Here is an 18,371-nt window from a genome sequence, read left to right on the forward strand (position 1 = left end):
ACGCGTGTGCAAGCCGACACGCTCCGCTTCCCACCGCCCCATAACCCCCCCCCCCCGCCCAGCACGGGCTGCTGGCGCCGAGGGGCCCAGGCGTCCGGGCCGCAGGTGAGGAGGGGGGAGGGCGCCCGGACGCCTGGGCCCCCCGCAGCCCCCGGCCCAGCTGCGCCGGGCGCCGTTGCATCAGCGGCGCAGGAATGCGGCCGGCCCCCCGCCCGCCCGCCCGCGCCGGACATCCTCCGGCCCGGCCCCTCGCACGCTCGCTCGCTCGCACGCCCGCTCGCACGCCCGGGCCTCGCACGCGTTGCCGGGGGGGGAGGGAGGGCAGAGCGCGAGCGGGCGCCGTTTGCACGCTCACGCGCTGGGGCGAGGGCCGTTTGCACGCCTGGGCGGAGATACGCCGTGCGCGCGCGGCGCCGTTTGCACGCCCGCGCTGTGAACATGCACCGTTTGCACGCCCAGAGGGAGAGAGGCAGTGAGCACGCACTATTTGCACACCCGTGCCACGAATGTGCACCGCTTGCACGCCCAGAGGGAGGGAAACAGCGAGCACGCACTATTTGCACACTCGTGCCATAAACATGCACCATTTGCATGCCCAGATGGAGGGAGACGGCGAGCACACACTATTTGCACACCCATGCCACGAATGTGCACCATTTGCATGCCCAGAGGAAGAGAGACAGCGAGCATGCACTATTTGCACACCCATGCCGCAAACATGCATCATTTGCACACCCAGATGGAGGGAGACGGCGAGCACACACTATTTGCACACCCATGCCACGAATGTGCACCGTTTGCATGCCCAGAGGAAGAGAGACAGCGAGCATGCACTATTTGCACACCCATGCCGCAAACATGCATCATTTGCACACCCAGATGGAGGGAGACGGCGAGCACACACTATTTGCACACCCATGCCGCAAACATGCATCATTTGCACACCCAGATGGAGGGAGACGGCGAGCACACGCTATTTGCACACCCGTGCCGCAAACATGCACCGTTTGCACGCCCAGATGGAGGGAGACAGCAAGCATGCACTATTTGCACACTCATGCCATAAACATGCACCATTTGCACACCCAGCTGGAAAGAAACTGTGAGCACTCACTATTTGCACACTCAGGGGGTGGGAGAGGGTGAACGTGCCTCGTTCGCACACTCACGGCAGGCGAGGCAGCGAGCCCGGGCCATTTGCACACTCACAGGGAGCGCAACGCCGCACTCCTTGCACGCTCGCACGGAGGGGGCCCGGCGGTGGGCAGCGTTTGCACGCTCACGGGGAGCTGGACGTTTGCACGCTCACACGGAGGGCGGCGGCGAGTGTGACCCTTGCACACGCGTCGCCACGCCTTGCACACGTGTCGCCATGCCTTGCACACACATCCCAGCCCCTTGCACGCGCGTCCCCCCACCCCGCCATGCAAGGGGGGGCCCGCGGCAGAGCCGGCCCTGCCTCAGTTTCCCTCCCCGTTGCCTGATGTCCCCATGTGTCCGTCCGTCCCCCGTCCCGGTCACTCTGTGTGTCCCCCCGGTGTGTTCCCAGTGTCCCCACATGTCCCAGGCACCCCAATGTCCCTGTCCCCGGTGTCCCGTGTCCCCAGGGTCCCGTGTCTCCCAGGTCCTGTGTCTCTCTCTGTCCCACATCTCCTGATGTCCCCTGTCCCTGGTGTCCCATGTCCCCCAGGTCCTGTGGTCATCAGTGTCCCAGGTCTCCTGATGTCACATGTCCCTTTTGTCCCATGTCCCCCAGGTCGTGTCCCTCGTGTCCCACATCTCCTGATGTTCCCTGTCCCTTGTGTCCCATGTCCCCCAGGTCCTGTGTCCCTCATGTCCCAGGTCTCATAGTGTCCCATGTCCCCCAGGTCCTGTGTCCCTTGTGTCCCACATCTCCTGACGTCCCATGTCCCCAGTGTCCCATGCCCCACAGTGTCCCACATCCGTGATGTCCCGTGTCCCTCGGTGTTCCGTCCCCCTTGTGTCCTGGTTCCTGGCGTCAGGCCCCACCGTGCCTGATGTCCCTGTGGTGGGGGCGGGGAGGGATAAATTATCAATTATTATTATTATTATTATTATTATTATTATTATTATTAACCTCCGGGTTTATCGCAGGCAGCTCTGTTGAAGACGCCCACGCCTTGCGGTCACGGCAAAACCAATCTTTCCGCCCATTCGTTCCCGCCCGAGTCTCGGTTCCTCACCTCTCCGGCGGTTTCCAACCAGAAGTTCTCCCACCTCCGGGAGAGTCCCCCGGCGAGGTGTCCCAGCCGAGGGGACTGTCACCGCCGCCCCGCCCTGCCGCGCCGGAGAGCTCCACGGGCCACGGCACTGTCCACGGGCACGGGGTTCGGCTCGTGGCTCGCGGTCATGCCGTGTTTGGTGTGGAGATCCACCTTCTGGTTGGTCTCCTGACCATCTGTGGCCTCACCAGTTGCAACCGGTGTCACCCCGTTGCCCTGGGCGCTGGCAGATAAGGTGGGTGCGGGGAGGAGATAGCTGTGCTCCACCATGGTCCCATGTCCCATGTCCCATGTCCCGTATCCCATGTCCTGTGTCCCGTGTCCTTTGTCCTGGTGCAGGGTCCTGCTGTGGCCTGTCCCTTCTGGTGTCCCATGTCCTGCTGTTGGGCCTCACCATGTCCCATGTCCCATGTCCCAGTCCCGTGTCCTGCCCTGCCATGTCCCATGTCAGTGTCCCATGTCCTGCCCCGGCCTGCTTCTGCCTCCCTGGGCGGGTGCTGGTGTGGGAGCAATTGTGGGTGCTGGGGCAGGTGCTGGTGCCTGGTGCAGGAGCAGGTGCCAGTGCCTGGTTCCTGGTGCCCGATGCCTGGTGTGGGAGTGGGTGCAGTTCCTGGAGCCCGGTGTGGGTGTGGTGCCCGGCGCAGGTGCCAGTGCAGGTACCGATGCCCCGTGCAGTGCCTGGTGCCTGGTGGGGGCGTGGGTGCCAGTGCGGGTGCTGATGTCCGGTGCCCAGTGCGGGTCCCGGTGTGGGTGCTGATGCCCGGTGCAGGAGTGGTGCCCATGTCCCGTGTCCCGTGTCCCAGTGTCCGGTGTGGGTGCTGATGCCCAGTGTGGTGCCCGGTGCCCGGTGCAGGTACTGATGCCTGGTGCGGGTGCGGTGCCCGGTGCCCGGTGCGGTGCCCAGTGCGGGTGCTGGTGCCCGGTGCCCAGTGCCCGTGTCCCGTGTCCCGTGTCGCGAGTCCCGGTGTCCCGGTGTCCCGGTGCGGGAGCGGAGCGGGGCGGCGCCGGCTCCTCCCCGCGGTGAGTCACGGCGGGGCGGAGCGGGGCGGGCGGCGGCGCGACCGGGCCCCCCCGGACACTTCGCGAGGGGACTCGGGAGCGGGCGGCAGCGCCGAGCCCGGCCCGACCCGCTGCGCTATGGCCCCGCTCCCGGCCGCGGCGCCGCCCCGCTCCCGGCCCCGGCCGCTGCCGCCGCTGCTGCCGCCGCTGCCGCTGCTGCCGCCGCTGCTGCTGCTGCTGCTGCTGCTGGCGCCGCCGCCCGCCGCCGCCTTCAACCTGGCGGCGTCGCGGCCCGCAGCCTTCCGCGGGGCCCCCGGCTCCCTCTTCGGCTTCGCCGTGGACTTCTACCTCCCGCGGCCCCGCAGGTCAGCGGCGCCCCCGCACCGGGCACCGGGCACCGGCACCGGGACGGGGCAGGAAACGCGGACGGGGCAGGACGGGACGGGACGGGGACGGCGCCGCGGGCACCGGATGGGAGCGCGACCGGGCCGGGACCGGGGCACCGAGCACCGGACGGGACCGCGACGGGGCAGGAAACGGGGACGGGACAAGGGGGCGGGAGGAACCGGAACCGGGGACGGGACAGGACGGGACGGGGGGGACCGAGACCGGAACCGGGGGACGGGACGGGACAGGACGGGACGGGGACCGGGGACGGGGCAGGACGGCGGGCAGCGGGCGGGACGGGGAGCAGCAGCAGCGGCCCGGGCGAAGGGGACCGACACCGGGACCGGCACCGGGACGGGCGACGGGGCAGGGAGCGGGCACCGGGACCGGGTAACGGTGCGGGACCGTCGGGCGGCTCCCGGCGGGGCGGACGCACCGCTGCCCCCGGGGCTCCCCCCGCCGGCGGGGCCGGGACCGGCACCGGCACCGGGGGCTCCGGCGACCCCGTTCCCCCCCCCCCCCCGGCCCGGGAGCGTTTCCGGGACCCGGGGCCGGGACCGGCCGGGCCCCACCGAGGCCGGGAACTTCCTGCGGGGCGGCGCGGCGTGTCCGGGCATCGCGGTCCCGCTTCCCGGGCACTGCCCCCGCCGAGCCCGCGAGGGGCCCAGGCGTCCGGCGCTGCCCTGCCCCCCCCGCCCCGACCCGGACCTCAGGAGGGGCCCAGGCGTCCGGGCATTGCCCTGCCCTCCCCCCCCGACTCAGACACCGCGAGGGGCCCAGGCGTCCGGTGCTGCCCTGCCCCCCCCCCCCGCCCCGACTCCGGCCCAGACTTCAGGAGGGGCCCAGGCGTCCGGGCATTGCCCTGCCCCCCCCACACCCCGCCTGACCCAAACCCCGGGAGGGGCCCAGGCGTCCGGGCATTGCCCTGCCCCACCCCCCCGCCTGACCCAAACACCGGGAGGGGCCCAGGCGTCCGGGCATTGCCCTGCCCCCCCCACACCCCGCCTGACCCAAACACCGGGAGGGGCCCAGGCGTCCGGGCACAGACTTGGGTGCCCCCTCCCCACTCTTGGGTGCTCCCCAATCCCCTCCGTGCCCCCCCCCCGGCCTGGGTGCCCCCCCCCCCCGCAGTGGGAAGAGGGAACGGAGCAGCGGCGGCCGGGCGGGCTGACTCAGAGGTGACGGAGGGGCCCAGGCGTCCGGGCGCCCACGTTCGGCCAACACGGATGACGGGAGGCAGCGCGGGGGGAGGGTGGGATCCCCGGGGTGCCCCGCTCACGTGTCCCTCTGTCCGTCCGTGTCCGTCCCCCCCCAGCTTCAGCATCCTGGTGGGCGCCCCCAAGGCCAACACGAGCCAGCCCAACGTCACCCAGGGCGGCGCCGTCTACTACTGCCCCTGGCACCCCGACGCCGGCGCCTGCACCCCCATCGAGTTCGACCACATCGGTAGGGACGCGGGCGCCGGCGTGGGTGCCGCCCCGGGGACGGGGACCGGCGTGGGGACAGGGAGCCGTGGGCATGGGGACAGGGCTTAGGGACAGGGTATGGAGAGCCACAGGCATGGGGACGGGGACCGGTGTGGGGACAGGAAGCCATGGGCACAGGGTTGGGGACAGGGAGCCATGGGCATGGGGACAGGAACCAGTATGGGGACAGGGAGCCGTGGGCACGGGGACAGGGCTTAGGGACAGGACACGGAGAGCCGTGGGGATGGGGACAGGGCACAGGGAGCTGTGGGCACGTGGATGGGGACATGCGCAGGGACAGGGAGCTGTGGGCATGGGGACAGGGCACAGAGAGCCATGGGCCTGGGGACGGGGACTGGTGTGGGGACAGGGAGTCATGGGCACAGGGTTGGGGACAGGGAGCCATGGGCACGGGGACGGGGACCGGTGTGGGGACAGGGAGCCATGGGCATGGGGACAGGGCTTAGGGACAGGGCACGGAGAGCCATGGGCACAGGGTTGGGGACAGGGAGACGTGGGTGTGGGGATGGGGACTGGCATGGGGACAGGCACAGGGAGCCGTGGGCACAGGGAGCCATGGGCATGGGGACAGGCATGGGGACAGGAACAGGGATGGGGGGCACGGGCATGGGGACAGGGACCAGCATGGGGACAGGGAGCCATGGGCACAGGGTTGGGGACAGGGTGACATGGGCATGGGGACAGGGCTTAGGGACAGGACACGGAGAGCCATGGGCATGGGGACAGGGACCAGCATGGGGACAGGGAGCCGTGGGCACGGGGACGGGGCCCGGCTGGGCGTGGGGACCGCGGGGACCCCTGGGGACGGGGACGGGACAGGACAGGATGGGGCCAGCGCTGGCACCAGCCGTGGGGCGAGGGGGTCTGGGGGTTGGGGGGGTCCCGCGCACCCCCGTCCCCAGGGGACCCTGGTGGGGACCGAGCTGGGGGGGTGGGTGCCCCCCACCCGCGCGCCTGGGACGCCGTGGGGCTGGGGACCCACAGAGCCCCCACGGGTGCCCCCAGGCCCCGATGCCCCCCAGACCCCCCCTGCCACCCATGGGTGCCCCTGGCCTCCCAACACCCCCCAGACCCCCCCTGCCCCCCTGATGCCCCCCAGACCCCCCCCAGACCCCATGGGTGCCCCCAGACCCCCAATGCCCCCCAGACCCCCACGGGTCCCCATGGGTGCCCCCGGCCCCCCCAAACCCCCCCCACCCCCCATGGGTGCCCCCAGACCCCCAACAACCCCCAGACCCCCCCTAGCCCCCATGGGTGCCCCTGGCCCCCCTGATGCCCCCCCAGACCCCCCCCAAACCCCACAGGTGCCCCCAGCCCCCCAACAACCCCCAGCCCCTCCCTGCACCCATGGGTGCCCCCAGACCCCCCCCCCACGTGCCGGGCCCCCCCCTTGCTGGGGGGGTGTTAACACCCCGCGGGGGGGTCCCCCAGGGACCCGCACCCACGACTTTGGGGGCAACGGCAGCGAGGGGCGCGACGCCGTCGAGTTCAAGTCGCTGCAGTGGTTCGGGGCCACCGTGCGCGCGCACAACAACTCCATCCTGGTGCGGGGACGCGGGGGACGCGGGGGACGCGGGGACACAGGGGACACGGGGGGCATGGGGAGGATGCGGGGGCACATTGGGATATGGGTGCATGGGGACACGGGGGGATATGGGGAGACCTGGGTGCATGGGGACACGGGGGGACGCGGGATAAGGGGGGACATGGGGGGACACGGGGATGTTGGGGGACATGGGTGCATGGGGACACAGGGGGACACAGGGGACCTGGGGGGACACGGGGGGCACAGGGTCATGGCGAAGATATGGGGGGACATGGGGGGACACGGGTGCACAGGGACGTGGGGACATGGGGACATGGGGGGACATTGGGATATGGGTGCATGGGGACACGGGGGGACACAGGATAAGGGGGGACATGGGGGGACACGGGGATGTTGGGGGACACAGGTGCATGGGGACACGGGGGGCATGGGTGCATGGGAGGATGGGGGGACATGGGGGGCTATGGGGGGACATGGGTGCACGGGGACATGGGGGGACACAGGGGATATGGGGGGCATGGGGACATGGGGACACGGGGGGATATGGGGGGACATGGGGGCATGGGGACATGGGGAGGACATGGGGAACGTGGGTGCATGGGGGGATGTGGGGACATGGGGGGACACGGGATAAGGGGTGACATGGGGACATGGGGGGCTATGGGGGGACACGGGTGCATGGGGACATGGAGGGACACAAGGGGACATGGGGGGACACAGGGGGACGTGGAGACGTGGGGCGACAGCGAGCACCCATGGAGGGGCAGTGGGGAAGGCGGGGGGGGGGCCGTGGTCCCCCGTGGGGGGGGGGGGGCTCTGGGCCCCATGGGGGGCACCACGGTGACGCGGGTGTCCCCAGGCCTGCGCCCCGCTGTACAGCTGGCGCACGGTGAAGGACGAGCCGGGCCGCGACCCCGTGGGCACCTGCTTCCTCTCCGTGGGCAACTTCTCCAAGTTCGTGGAGTACGCGCCCTGCCGCTCCGGTGGGTGCCCCCCCGGGACCCCCACCCCGGGGGGACGTCCCCATGGACCCCCCCGGGACCCCTGTCCTGGGGGACGCCCCGTGGACACCCCCCCCGGTGCCTCCCGAACCCTCCAACCTTGGGTGATGCCACCATGGACCCGTCCCTTGGCACCTCCAGCCCCCCACCCCAGGGTGACACCCCCACGGACCCCCCCGGTGCCTCCCGAACCCCCCAACCTTGGGTGATGCCACCATGGACCCGTCCCTTGGCACCTCCAGCCCCCCACCCCGGGGTGACACCCCCACGGACCCCCCCCCATTCCCTCCCAGACCCCCAACCTTGGGTGATGCCACCATGGACCCGTCCCTTGGCACCTCCTGGGCCCCCACCCCGGGGTGACACCCCCACGGACCCCCCCCCATTCCCTCCCAGACCCCCAACCTTGGGTGATGCCACCATGGACCCGTCCCTTGGCACCTCCAGCCCCCCACCCCGGGGTGACACCCCCACAGACCCCCCGGTGCCTCCTGAACCCCCCAACCTTGGGTGATGCCACCATGGACCCGTCCCTTGGCACCTCCAGCCCCCCACCCCGGGGTGACACCCCCACGGACACCCCCCCGGTGCCTCCTGAACCCCCCAACCTTGGGTGATGCCACCATGGACCCGTCCCTTGGCACCTCCAGCCCCCCACCCCGGGGTGACACCCCCACGGACCCCCCCGGTGCCTCCCGAACCCCCAACCTTGGGTGATGCCACCATGGACCCGTCCCTTGGCGCCTCCAGCCCCCCACCCCGGGGTGACACCCCCACGGACCCCCCGGTGCCTCCTGAACCCCCAACCTTGGGTGATGCCACCATGGACCTGTCCCTTGGCACCTCCAGCCCCCCACCGCAGGGTGCCACCCCAGGGACCCCCAGCTCCAGCCCCCCGGGGTTGATGCCCCCCAGCCCAGCCCCCGTGGGCCCCCAGCCTGCCCCCCCCCACCCCGCCCCCCCCCCAAACCGCCGGCCCCGCTGTGTCCCCAGACCTGAACTCGGCGGCCGGGCAGGGCTATTGCCAGGGGGGCTTCAGCGCCGAGTTCACCCAGGTGAGGGGACGCGGGGGGACACGGGGGGACACGGGGGGGGTCAATGGGGTCAGGGCACGGGGGGGTATGAGGGGGCACGGGGGGGTATATGGGGGGGCACAGGGGTATCTGGGGGCACCTGGGGGTATAGGGGGCCACATAGGAGCACGTGGGGGTATGGGGGGGCACATGGGGGCCTATGGGGGCACGTGGGGGTATATGGGGGGGTCTGTGGGGGTACAGGGGTGCATGGGGGGTATAGGGGGGGCTATGGGGGTACAGGGGCTTATGGGGGGGTATAGAGGGATCCATGGGGGTACAGGGGTGTATGGGGGGTATATGGGGGTCTGCAGGGGTACACGGGTGTATGGGGGGCATAGGGGGGGTCCGTGGGGGTACAGGGGTGTATGGGGGGTATATGGGGGGTATGGGGGGGTATAGGGGGTCCGCGGGGGTCCCGGTTGGCACCCCCAGCGCTGACGGGGCCCCTCTCTCCGCAGACGGGACGGGTGCTCCTGGGGGGCCCCGGCAGCTACTTCTGGCAAGGTGAGACCCTGACCCCCGACCACCCCGGCCCCATCCTGCCCCCGACCCCCTGCACCGCCCCCCGGCACCAATCCTGCCCCCAACTGCCCCCCCCACCCCCAGTGCCGGGTGCCCGGTGAGGTGCTGGGTGCCCAGGGCTGCAGGGTGCTGGGTCCACAGGGCTGCAGGGTGCCTGGGGTGCAGGACGCCGGTGGTGCCGGATGCGCAGGGTGCAGGACACCAGCGGTGCCAGGTGCCCAGTGGTGCTGGGTGCCCAGGGTGCAGGATGCTGGCGGTGCTGGGTGCCTGGGGTGCTGGGTGCCTGGGGGTGTCGGGTGCCCAGGGTGCAGGACACTGGGGGTGCAGGGTGCCTGGGGTGCAGGGTGCCAGGTGCATGGTGGTTCAGGGTGTCGGGTGCTCAGCAGTGCAGGGTGCCAGGTGCCGGGTGCCTGGGGTGCAGGACGCCGACAGTGCCAGGTGCCCAGCAGCGCAGGGTGCTGGGGCTGGGGTGCAGGATGCTGGCGGTGCTGGGTGCCTGGGGGTGCCGGGTGCCCAGCAAGGATGCAGGATGCATACCCAAGCTGGGATGCAGGATGCTGGCAGTGCCGGATGCACATGGTGCAGGATGCCAGTGGTGCTGGGTGCCAGGTGCCCAAGGTGCAGGATGCCAGTGGTGCCGGGTGCCCAGCAGTGCAGGGTGCCGGGTGCCAAGGGTGCAGGATGCTGGTGGTGCCAGGTGCCTGATGGTGCCGGGTGCCCAGGGTGCAGGACGCCGGTGGTGCCGGATGCCCAGCAGTGCAGGGTGCTGGATGTGCAGGGTGCAGGATGCCAGCGGTGCTGGGTGCCCAGGGGAGCCGGGTGCCCGGGGTGCAGGATGCTGGTGGTGCCGGGTGCCCAGGGTGCAGGACGCCGGTGGTGCCGGGTGCCCAGCAGTGCAGGGTGCCGGGGCCGAGGTGCAGGATGCTGGCAGTTCTGGGTGCCCAGGGTGCAGGATGCTGGCGGTGCCGGGTGCCCAGCAGTGCAGGGTGCCGGATGCGCAGGGTGCAGGATGCCAGCGGTGCCGGGTGCCCAGGGGAGCCGGGTGCCCGGGGTGCAGGATGCTGGCAGTGCCGGATGCGCAGGGTGCAGGATGCCAGCGGTGCCAGGTGCCCAGCAGTGCAGGGTGCCGGGTGCCTGGGGTGCAGGACACCAGCGGTGCCGGATGTGCAGAGTGCAGGACACTGGTGGTGCCGGGTGCCCAGCAGTGCAGGGTGCCAGGTGCCAAGGGTGCAGGATGCTGGTGGTGCCAGGTGCCTGATGGTGCCAGGTGCCCAGGGTGCAGGACACCGGTGGTGCCGGATGCCCAGCAGTGCAGGGTGCTGGATGTGCAGGGTGCAGGATGCCAGCGGTGCTGGGTGCCCAGGGGAGCCGGGTGCCCGGGGTGCAGGATGCTGGCAGTGCCGGATGCGCAGGGTGCAGGACGCCAGCAGCGCTGGGTGCCTGGGGTGCAGGACACCGGTGGTGCCGGATGCTCGGGGTGCAGGACACCAGCGCTGCCGGGTGCCCAGCACCCCGAGCACCCAGGGGTGGGGGCCGGGGCGGGCGCTGAGGCCGGCTCTGCCCGCAGGCCAGGTGATCTCGGCGACGCAGGAGCAGATCGCGGCCGCCGACTACCCCGAGTATTTCATCCACGACGTGGCCGGGCAGCTGCAGACCCGGCAGGCGGCCGGCAACTACGACGACAGCTACATGGGTGGGGGGCGCCGGGCGACGCCGGGGCGCGCGGGGCGACGCAGGGTGATGCCGGGGCGCGCAGGGTGACGCCAGGGGTGCACAGGGCAACACCGGGTGCACGGGTTGACGTGGGGCGATGCCAGGGGTGCACGGGGCGACGCCGGGTGCAGGGGGTGATGCAGGGTGATGCCAGGGGTGCATGGGGTGATGCCGGGTGCACAGGTTGACATGGGGTGATGCCGGGGGTGCACGGGGCAACACTGTGGGTGCACAGGGTGACATGGGGCGATGCCAGGGGTACACGGGTTGACATGGGGTGATGCAGGGGGTGCACGGGGTGACGCTGTGGGTGCACAGGGTGACATGGGGCGATGCCAGGGGGTGCACGGGGCGACGCCGGGTGCAGGGGGTGATGCAGGGCAATGCCAGGGGTGCACAGGGTGACACCAGGCGCACAGGGTGACATGGGGTGATGCCGGGGGTGCACGGGGCGACATGGGGTAACGCCAGGGATGCACGGGGTGACACCGGCTGCATGGGGCGACGTGGGGCAACACCGGGGGGTCACGGGGCAATGCAGGGGGTGCCCGGGGCGATGCTGGGTGCAGGGGGAGATGCCGGGTGCAGTGGGTGATGCAGGGCGATGCCAGGGGTGCACAGGGCAACACCGGGTGCACGGGGCAACATGGGCGATGCAGGGGTGCACGGGGCGACGCTGGGTGCAGGGAGTGATGCAGGGTGATGCCGGGGGTGCACGGGGCAATGCTGGGTGCACGGGGCGATGCCGGGGTGCAGGGGGTGACTCAGGGCAACGCCGGGTGCATGGGGCAGGCGGGCAGCACCCGTCACCTCTCTGACCCTCTCGCTCCCGCAGGCTACTCGGTGGCGGTGGGTGAGTTCAGCGGGGACGAGACCCAAGGTAGGGCCAGGTGCCGTGGGGCTGGGTGCCCGTGGGGCCGGGTGCCCGGGGCCGCCGTGGGTGGGGGCGCGCGGCCCCGGCACCGATGGCCCCATGTGTCGTGGCTCCTTGCAGACTTCGTGGCCGGCGTGCCCAAGGGCAACCTCACCTACGGCTACGTAAGGCGCCGGCGCTGGGGGATGCTGTCGGGGTGCTGCATGTTGGGGTGCTGCATGTCGGGGTGCTGCATGTCGGGGTGCTGCATGTTGGGGGCTGCAGGGTTGGGGGGTTGCATTTTGGGGGGCTGCAGGGTTTGGGTGCTGCAGGGTTGGGTGCTGCAGGGTTGGGGTGCTGCAGGGTTGGGGGGCTGCAGGGTTGGGGTGCTGCAGGATTTGGGGTGCTGCAGGGTTGGGGTGCTGCACGTTGGGGTGCTGCACGTTGGGGTGCTGCACGTTGGGGGGCTACAGGTTGGGGTGCTGCAGGGTTGGAGGCTGCAGGGTTTGGGTGCTGCATGTTGGGGTGCTGCAGGGTTGGGGTGCTGCAGGGTTTGGGGGCTGCATGTTGGGGTGCTGCATGTTGGGGGGTTCAGGCCTGGGGCAGCCGGACGCCCGGGTCCCCGGGCCGAGGGTGTCCACCCTGCCCAGTGTCCCCTGCCCCCAGGTCACCATCCTCAACGGCACCAACATGAGGTCCCTGTACAACTTCTCGGGGGAGCAGGTGAGGGTGCCCGGCGCAGGGCTGCGGGGTGCCCCGGGGTGGGCAGGGGTCCCGCGGCGCACTGGGGTGCCCCGGGGTGGGCTGTGGTTTCTGTGCGGGGTGCTGGGTGCCCGCAGGGGGTGCAGGGTGCCAAGCAGGGTGCTCACCAGGGGTGCAGAGTGCCTGTGTGGGGTGGGGTGCCCACGGGGGGTGCTGAGTGCCCATGCAGGGTGTTGGGTGCCCTTGTGGGGTGCAGGGTGCCCATGCAGGTTGTGGGCGCCCACGGGGGGTGCAGGGTGCCCATGTGGGGTGCAGGGTGCCCGTGCAGGTTGCAGGTGCCCACGGGGGGTGCAGGGTGCCCACACAGCACCCCTCACCCCCCTGCCACCCCCCCCACCCAGATGGCCGCCTATTTCGGCTACGCCGTGGCCGTCACGGACGTCAACAGCGACGGGTGAGTGCGGGTGCCCCCCCCCCCCACCCTCACCCCCCCCCCCAGCCCGGACACCCCCCCCCCACCCCGCTGACACCCCCGGCACCCGCAGGCTGGACGACCTGCTGGTGGGCGCCCCGCTGTTCATGGAGCGGACGGCGGAGGGGCGGGTGCAGGAGGTGGGCAGGGTGTACCTGTACCTGCAGCACCCGCTGGGTGCCCCCCCCGCCGCCCCCCCTGTGCCCCCCCCCGCGCCCGCCATGGCCCTCACCGGCTTCCAGGAGTTCGGGCGCTTCGGCAGCGCCATCGCCCCCCTGGGCGACCTCGACCAGGACGGCTACAACGGTGGGTGCCCGCGGGCTGGGGTGTCACGGGAGGGTGCAGGGGTGCAGGGGGTGCCGGGCTGTGGGGTGGCACAGGAGGGTGTTGGTGGGTGCCAGGTCGTGGGTGGCACAGGTGGATATTGGGGTGCCACAGTTGTGGGTGTCCCAGGAGGGTGCAGGGGGTGCTGGGCTGGGGGGATGCATGGAAGGGTGCAGGGTGGCAGGTTGTGGGGTGTCACAGGAGGGTGCAAGGTGCCAGGTTGTGGGGTGGCCCGGGAGGGTGCAGGGTGGCAGGTTGTGGGGTGGCCCGGGAGGGTGCTGGGGTGCAGAGGGTGGCAGGTTGTGGGGTGTCACAGGAGGGTGCTGGGCTGGGGGGTGCTGGGCTGGGGGGTTTCACAGGAGGGTGCAGGAGGTGCCAGGTTGTGGGGTGGCACGGGTGGATATTGGGGTGCCGCGGTTGTGGGTGTCACAGGAGGGTGCAGGGGGGTGCCCAGGTTGTGGGGTGGCCCGGGAGGGTGCGGTAGACGCGTGGGCGCTGGGCCGTGGGGTGGCGCAGGAGGGCGCTGGGGGTGGCGGACCCCCCCCCCCCCGCGTCCCCACTGACGGGCGCCCGCAGACGTGGGCATCGGGGCGCCCTTCGGGGCCGAGGGCCGCCAGGGCCTGGTGTACGTGTACAACGGGGGCGCGGGGGGGCTGCACCCCGAGCCCTCGCAGGTGCTGCGGGGCCACTGGGCGCCCGGCCACGCGCCCGACTTCTTCGGCTCGGCCCTCCGCGGCGCCAAGGACCTGGACGGCAACGGCTACCCGGGTAAGGGTCTGCCACCCCGTGGGTGCCCCTTGGCAAGGTGACACCAAACCATGGCTTTGCCCACCCCGTGGGTGCTCCTTGGCACGGTGACACCCAGCCATGGCCATGGCCACCCCGTGGGTGCTCCTTGGCAAGGTGACCCCAGAACATGGCTTTGCCCACCTCGTGGGTGCTCCTTGGCAAGGTGACCCCAAACCATGGCTTTGCCCACCCCATGGGTGCTCCTTGGCAAGGTGACCCCAGAACATGGCTTTGCCCACCCCGTGGGTGCTCCTTGGCAAGGTGACCCCAAACCATGGCTTTGCCCACCCCGTGGGTGCTCCTTGGCAAGGTGACCCCAGAACATGGCTTTGCCCACCCCGTGGGTGCTCCTTGGCAAGGTGACCCCAGAACATGGCTTTGCCCACCTCGTGGGTGCTCCTTGGCAAGGTGACCCCAAACCATGGCTTTGCCCACCCCATGGGTGCTCCTTGGCAAGGTGACCCCAAACCATGGCTTTACCCACCCCATGGGTGCTCCTTGGCAAGGTGACCCCAAACCATGGCTTTGCCCACCCCATGGGTGCTCCTTGGCAAGGTGACCCCAGAACATGGCTTTGCCCACCCCGTGGGTGCTCCTTGGCAAGGTGACCCCAAACCATGGCTTTGCCCACCCCGTGGGTGCTCCTTGGCAAGGTGACCCCAAACCATGGCTTTGCCCACCCCGTGGGTGCTCCTTGGCAAGGTGACCCCAGAACATGGCTTTGCCCACCTCGTGGGTGCTCCTTGGCAAGGTGACCCCAAACCATGGCTTTGCCCACCCCATGGGTGCTCCTTGGCAAGGTGACACCAGAACATGGCTTTGCCCACCTCGTGGGTGCTCCTTGGCAAGGTGACCCCAAACCATGGCTTTGCCCACCTCGTGGGTGCTCCTTGGCAAGGTGACCCCAAACCATGGCTTTGCCCACCCCGTGGGTGCTCCTTGGCAAGGTGACCCCAAACCATGGCTTTGCCCACCTCGTGGGTGCTCCTTGGCAAGGTGACCCCAAACCATGGCTTTGCCCACCCCATGGGTGCTCCTTGGCAAGGTGACCCCAGAACATGGCTTTGCCCACCCCATGGGTGCTCCTTGGCAAGGTGACCCCAGAACATGGCTTTGCCCACCCCATGGGTGCTCCTTGGCAAGGTGACCCCAAACCATGGCTTTGCCCACCCCGTGGGTGCTCCTTGGCAAGGTGACCCCAAACCATGGCTTTGCCCACCCCATGGGTGCTCCTTGGCAAGGTGACCCCAAACCATGGCTTTGCCCACCCCATGGGTGCTCCTTGGCAAGGTGACCCCAAACCATGGCTTTGCCCACCCCATGGGTGCTCCTTGGCAAGGTGACCCCAAACCATGGCTTTGCCCACCCCATGGGTGCTCCTTGGCAAGGTGACCCCAGAACATGGCTTTGCCCACCCCATGGGTGCTCCTTGGCAAGGTGACCCCAAACCATGGCTTTGCCCACCCCGTGGGTGCTCCTTGGCAAGGTGACCCCAAACCATGGCTTTGCCCACCCCGTGGGTGCTCCTTGGCAAGGTGACCCCAAACCATGGCTTTGCCCACCCCGTGGGTGCTCCTTGGCAAGGTGACCCCAGAACATGGCTTTGCCCACCCCATGGGTGCTCCTTGGCAAGGTGACCCCAGAACATGGCTTTGCCCACCCCGTGGGTGCTCCTTGGCAAGGTGACCCCAAACCATGGCTTTGCCCACCCCGTGGGTGCTCCTTGGCAAGGTGACCCCAAACCATGGCTTTGCCCACCCCGTGGGTGCTCCTTGGCAAGGTGACCCCAAACCATGGCTTTGCCCACCCCATGGGTGCTCCTTGGCAAGGTGACCCCAGAACATGGCTTTGCCCACCCCGTGGGTGCTCCTTGGCAAGGTGACCCCAAACCATGGCTTTGCCCACCCCGTGGGTGCTCCTTGGCAAGGTGACCCCAAACCATGGCTTTGCCCACCCCGTGGGTGCTCCTTGGCAAGGTGACCCCAGAACATGGCTTTGCCCACCTCGTGGGTGCTCCTTGGCAAGGTGACCCCAAACCATGGCTTTGCCCACCCCATGGGTGCTCCTTGGCAAGGTGACACCAGAACATGGCTTTGCCCACCTCGTGGGTGCTCCTTGGCAAGGTGACCCCAAACCATGGCTTTGCCCACCTCGTGGGTGCTCCTTGGCAAGGTGACCCCAGAACATGGCTTTGCCCACCTCGTGGGTGCTCCTTGGCAAGGTGACCCCAGAACATGGCTTTGCCCACCTCGTGGGTGCTCCTTGGCAAGGTGACCCCAAACCATGGCTTTGCCCACCCCGTGGGTGCTCCTTGGCAAGGTGACCCCAAACCATGGCTTTGCCCACCCCATGGGTGCTCCTTGGCAAGGTGACCCCAAACCATGGCTTTGCCCACCCCATGGGTGCTCCTTGGCAAGGTGACCCCAAACCATGGCTTTGCCCACCCCGTGGGTGCTCCTTGGCAAGGTGACCCCAAACCATGGCTTTGCCCACCCCGTGGGTGCTCCTTGGCAAGGTGACCCCAGAACATGGCTTTGCCCACCTCGTGGGTGCTCCTTGGCAAGGTGACCCCAAACCATGGCTTTGCCCACCCCATGGGTGCTCCTTGGCAAGGTGACACCAGAACATGGCTTTGCCCACCTCGTGGGTGCTCCTTGGCAAGGTGACCCCAAACCATGGCTTTGCCCACCTCGTGGGTGCTCCTTGGCAAGGTGACCCCAAACCATGGCTTTGCCCACCCCGTGGGTGCTCCTTGGCAAGGTGACCCCAAACCATGGCTTTGCCCACCTCGTGGGTGCTCCTTGGCAAGGTGACCCCAAACCATGGCTTTGCCCACCCCGTGGGTGCTCCTTGGCAAGGTGACCCCAGAACATGGCTTTGCCCACCCCGTGGGTGCTCCTTGGCAAGGTGACCCCAGAACATGGCTTTGCCCACCTCGTGGGTGCTCCTTGGCAAGGTGACCCCAAACCATGGCTTTGCCCACCCCGTGGGTGCTCCTTGGCAAGGTGACCCCAAACCATGGCTTTGCCCACCCCGTGGGTGCTCCTTGGCAAGGTGACCCCAAACCATGGCTTTGCCCACCCCATGGGTGCTCCTTGGCAAGGTGACCCCAAACCATGGCTTTGCCCACCCCATGGGTGCTCCTTGGCAAGGTGACCCCAAACCATGGCTTTGCCCACCCCGTGGGTGCTCCTTGGCAAGGTGACCCCAGAACATGGCTTTGCCCACCCCATGGGTGCTCCTTGGCAAGGTGACCCCAGAACATGGCTTTGCCCACCCCGTGGGTGCTCCTTGGCAAGGTGACCCCAAACCATGGCTTTGCCCACCCCGTGGGTGCTCCTTGGCAAGGTGACCCCAAACCATGGCTTTGCCCACCCCGTGGGTGCTCCTTGGCAAGGTGACCCCAGAACATGGCTTTGCCCACCTCGTGGGTGCTCCTTGGCAAGGTGACCCCAAACCATGGCTTTGCCCACCCCATGGGTGCTCCTTGGCAAGGTGACCCCAAACCATGGCTTTGCCCACCCCGTGGGTGCTCCTTGGCAAGGTGACCCCAGAACATGGCTTTGCCCACCCCATGGGTGCTCCTTGGCAAGGTGACCCCAAACCATGGCTTTGCCCACCCCGTGGGTGCTCCTTGGCAAGGTGACACCAGAACATGGCTTTGCCCACCTCGTGGGTGCTCCTTGGCAAGGTGACCCCAAACCATGGCTTTGCCCACCCCATGGGTGCTCCTTGGCAAGGTGACCCCAGAACATGGCTTTACCCACCCCATGGGTGCTCCTTGGCAAGGTGACCCCAAACCATGGCTTTGCCCACCCCATGGGTGCTCCTTGGCAAGGTGACCCCAGAACATGGCTTTGCCCACCCCGTGGGTGCTCCTTGGCAAGGTGACCCCAGAACATGGCTTTGCCCACCCCATGGGTGCTCCTTGGCAAGGTGACCCCAGAACATGGCTTTGCCCACCTCGTGGGTGCTCCTTGGCAAGGTGACCCCAAACCATGGCTTTGCCCACCCCATGGGTGCTCCTTGGCAAGGTGACCCCAGAACATGGCTTTGCCCACCCCATGGGTGCTCCTTGGCAAGGTGACACCAGAACATGGCTTTGCCCACCTCGTGGGTGCTCCTTGGCAAGGTGACCCCAAACCATGGCTTTGCCCACCTCGTGGGTGCTCCTTGGCAAGGTGACCCCAAACCATGGCTTTGCCCACCCCGTGGGTGCTCCTTGGCAAGGTGACCCCAAACCATGGCTTTGCCCAC

The 18,371-nt window shown here is 69.3% G+C and overlaps 1 protein-coding gene across 1 annotated transcript; it reads left to right on the forward strand.

Annotated features, from left to right (window-relative positions):
* Window positions 1-2,739: 2,739 nt before the first annotated feature.
* Window positions 2,740-14,134, forward strand: ITGA5 (integrin subunit alpha 5). Its single transcript, XM_067313930.1, has 13 exons — window positions 2,740-3,607; window positions 4,945-5,075; window positions 6,548-6,660; window positions 7,522-7,645; window positions 8,657-8,718; window positions 9,198-9,243; window positions 10,829-10,954; window positions 11,810-11,854; window positions 11,969-12,012; window positions 12,494-12,550; window positions 12,931-12,983; window positions 13,075-13,307; window positions 13,902-14,134. Exons 1-13 carry the CDS (start codon window positions 3,381-3,383, stop codon window positions 14,132-14,134), a joined length of 1,494 nt encoding a protein of 497 aa, XP_067170031.1. The 5' UTR covers window positions 2,740-3,380.
* Window positions 14,135-18,371: the final 4,237 nt, after the last annotated feature.

Source organism: Apteryx mantelli, chromosome 33 (genome assembly GCF_036417845.1).
Source record: "Apteryx mantelli isolate bAptMan1 chromosome 33, bAptMan1.hap1, whole genome shotgun sequence".
NCBI lineage: Eukaryota > Metazoa > Chordata > Aves > Apterygiformes > Apterygidae > Apteryx > Apteryx mantelli.

Coding starts and splice junctions, on each gene's coding strand:
- ITGA5 (XM_067313930.1), top strand. CDS start 3,381: ATGGCCCCGCTCCCGGCCGCGGCGCCGCCCCGCTCCCGGCCCCGGCCG. Junction 6,661..7,521: donor CGCACAACAACTCCATCCTG/GTGCGGGGACGC, acceptor GGGTGTCCCCAG/GCCTGCGCCCCGCTGTACAG. Junction 7,646..8,656: donor GTACGCGCCCTGCCGCTCCG/GTGGGTGCCCCC, acceptor CTGTGTCCCCAG/ACCTGAACTCGGCGGCCGGG.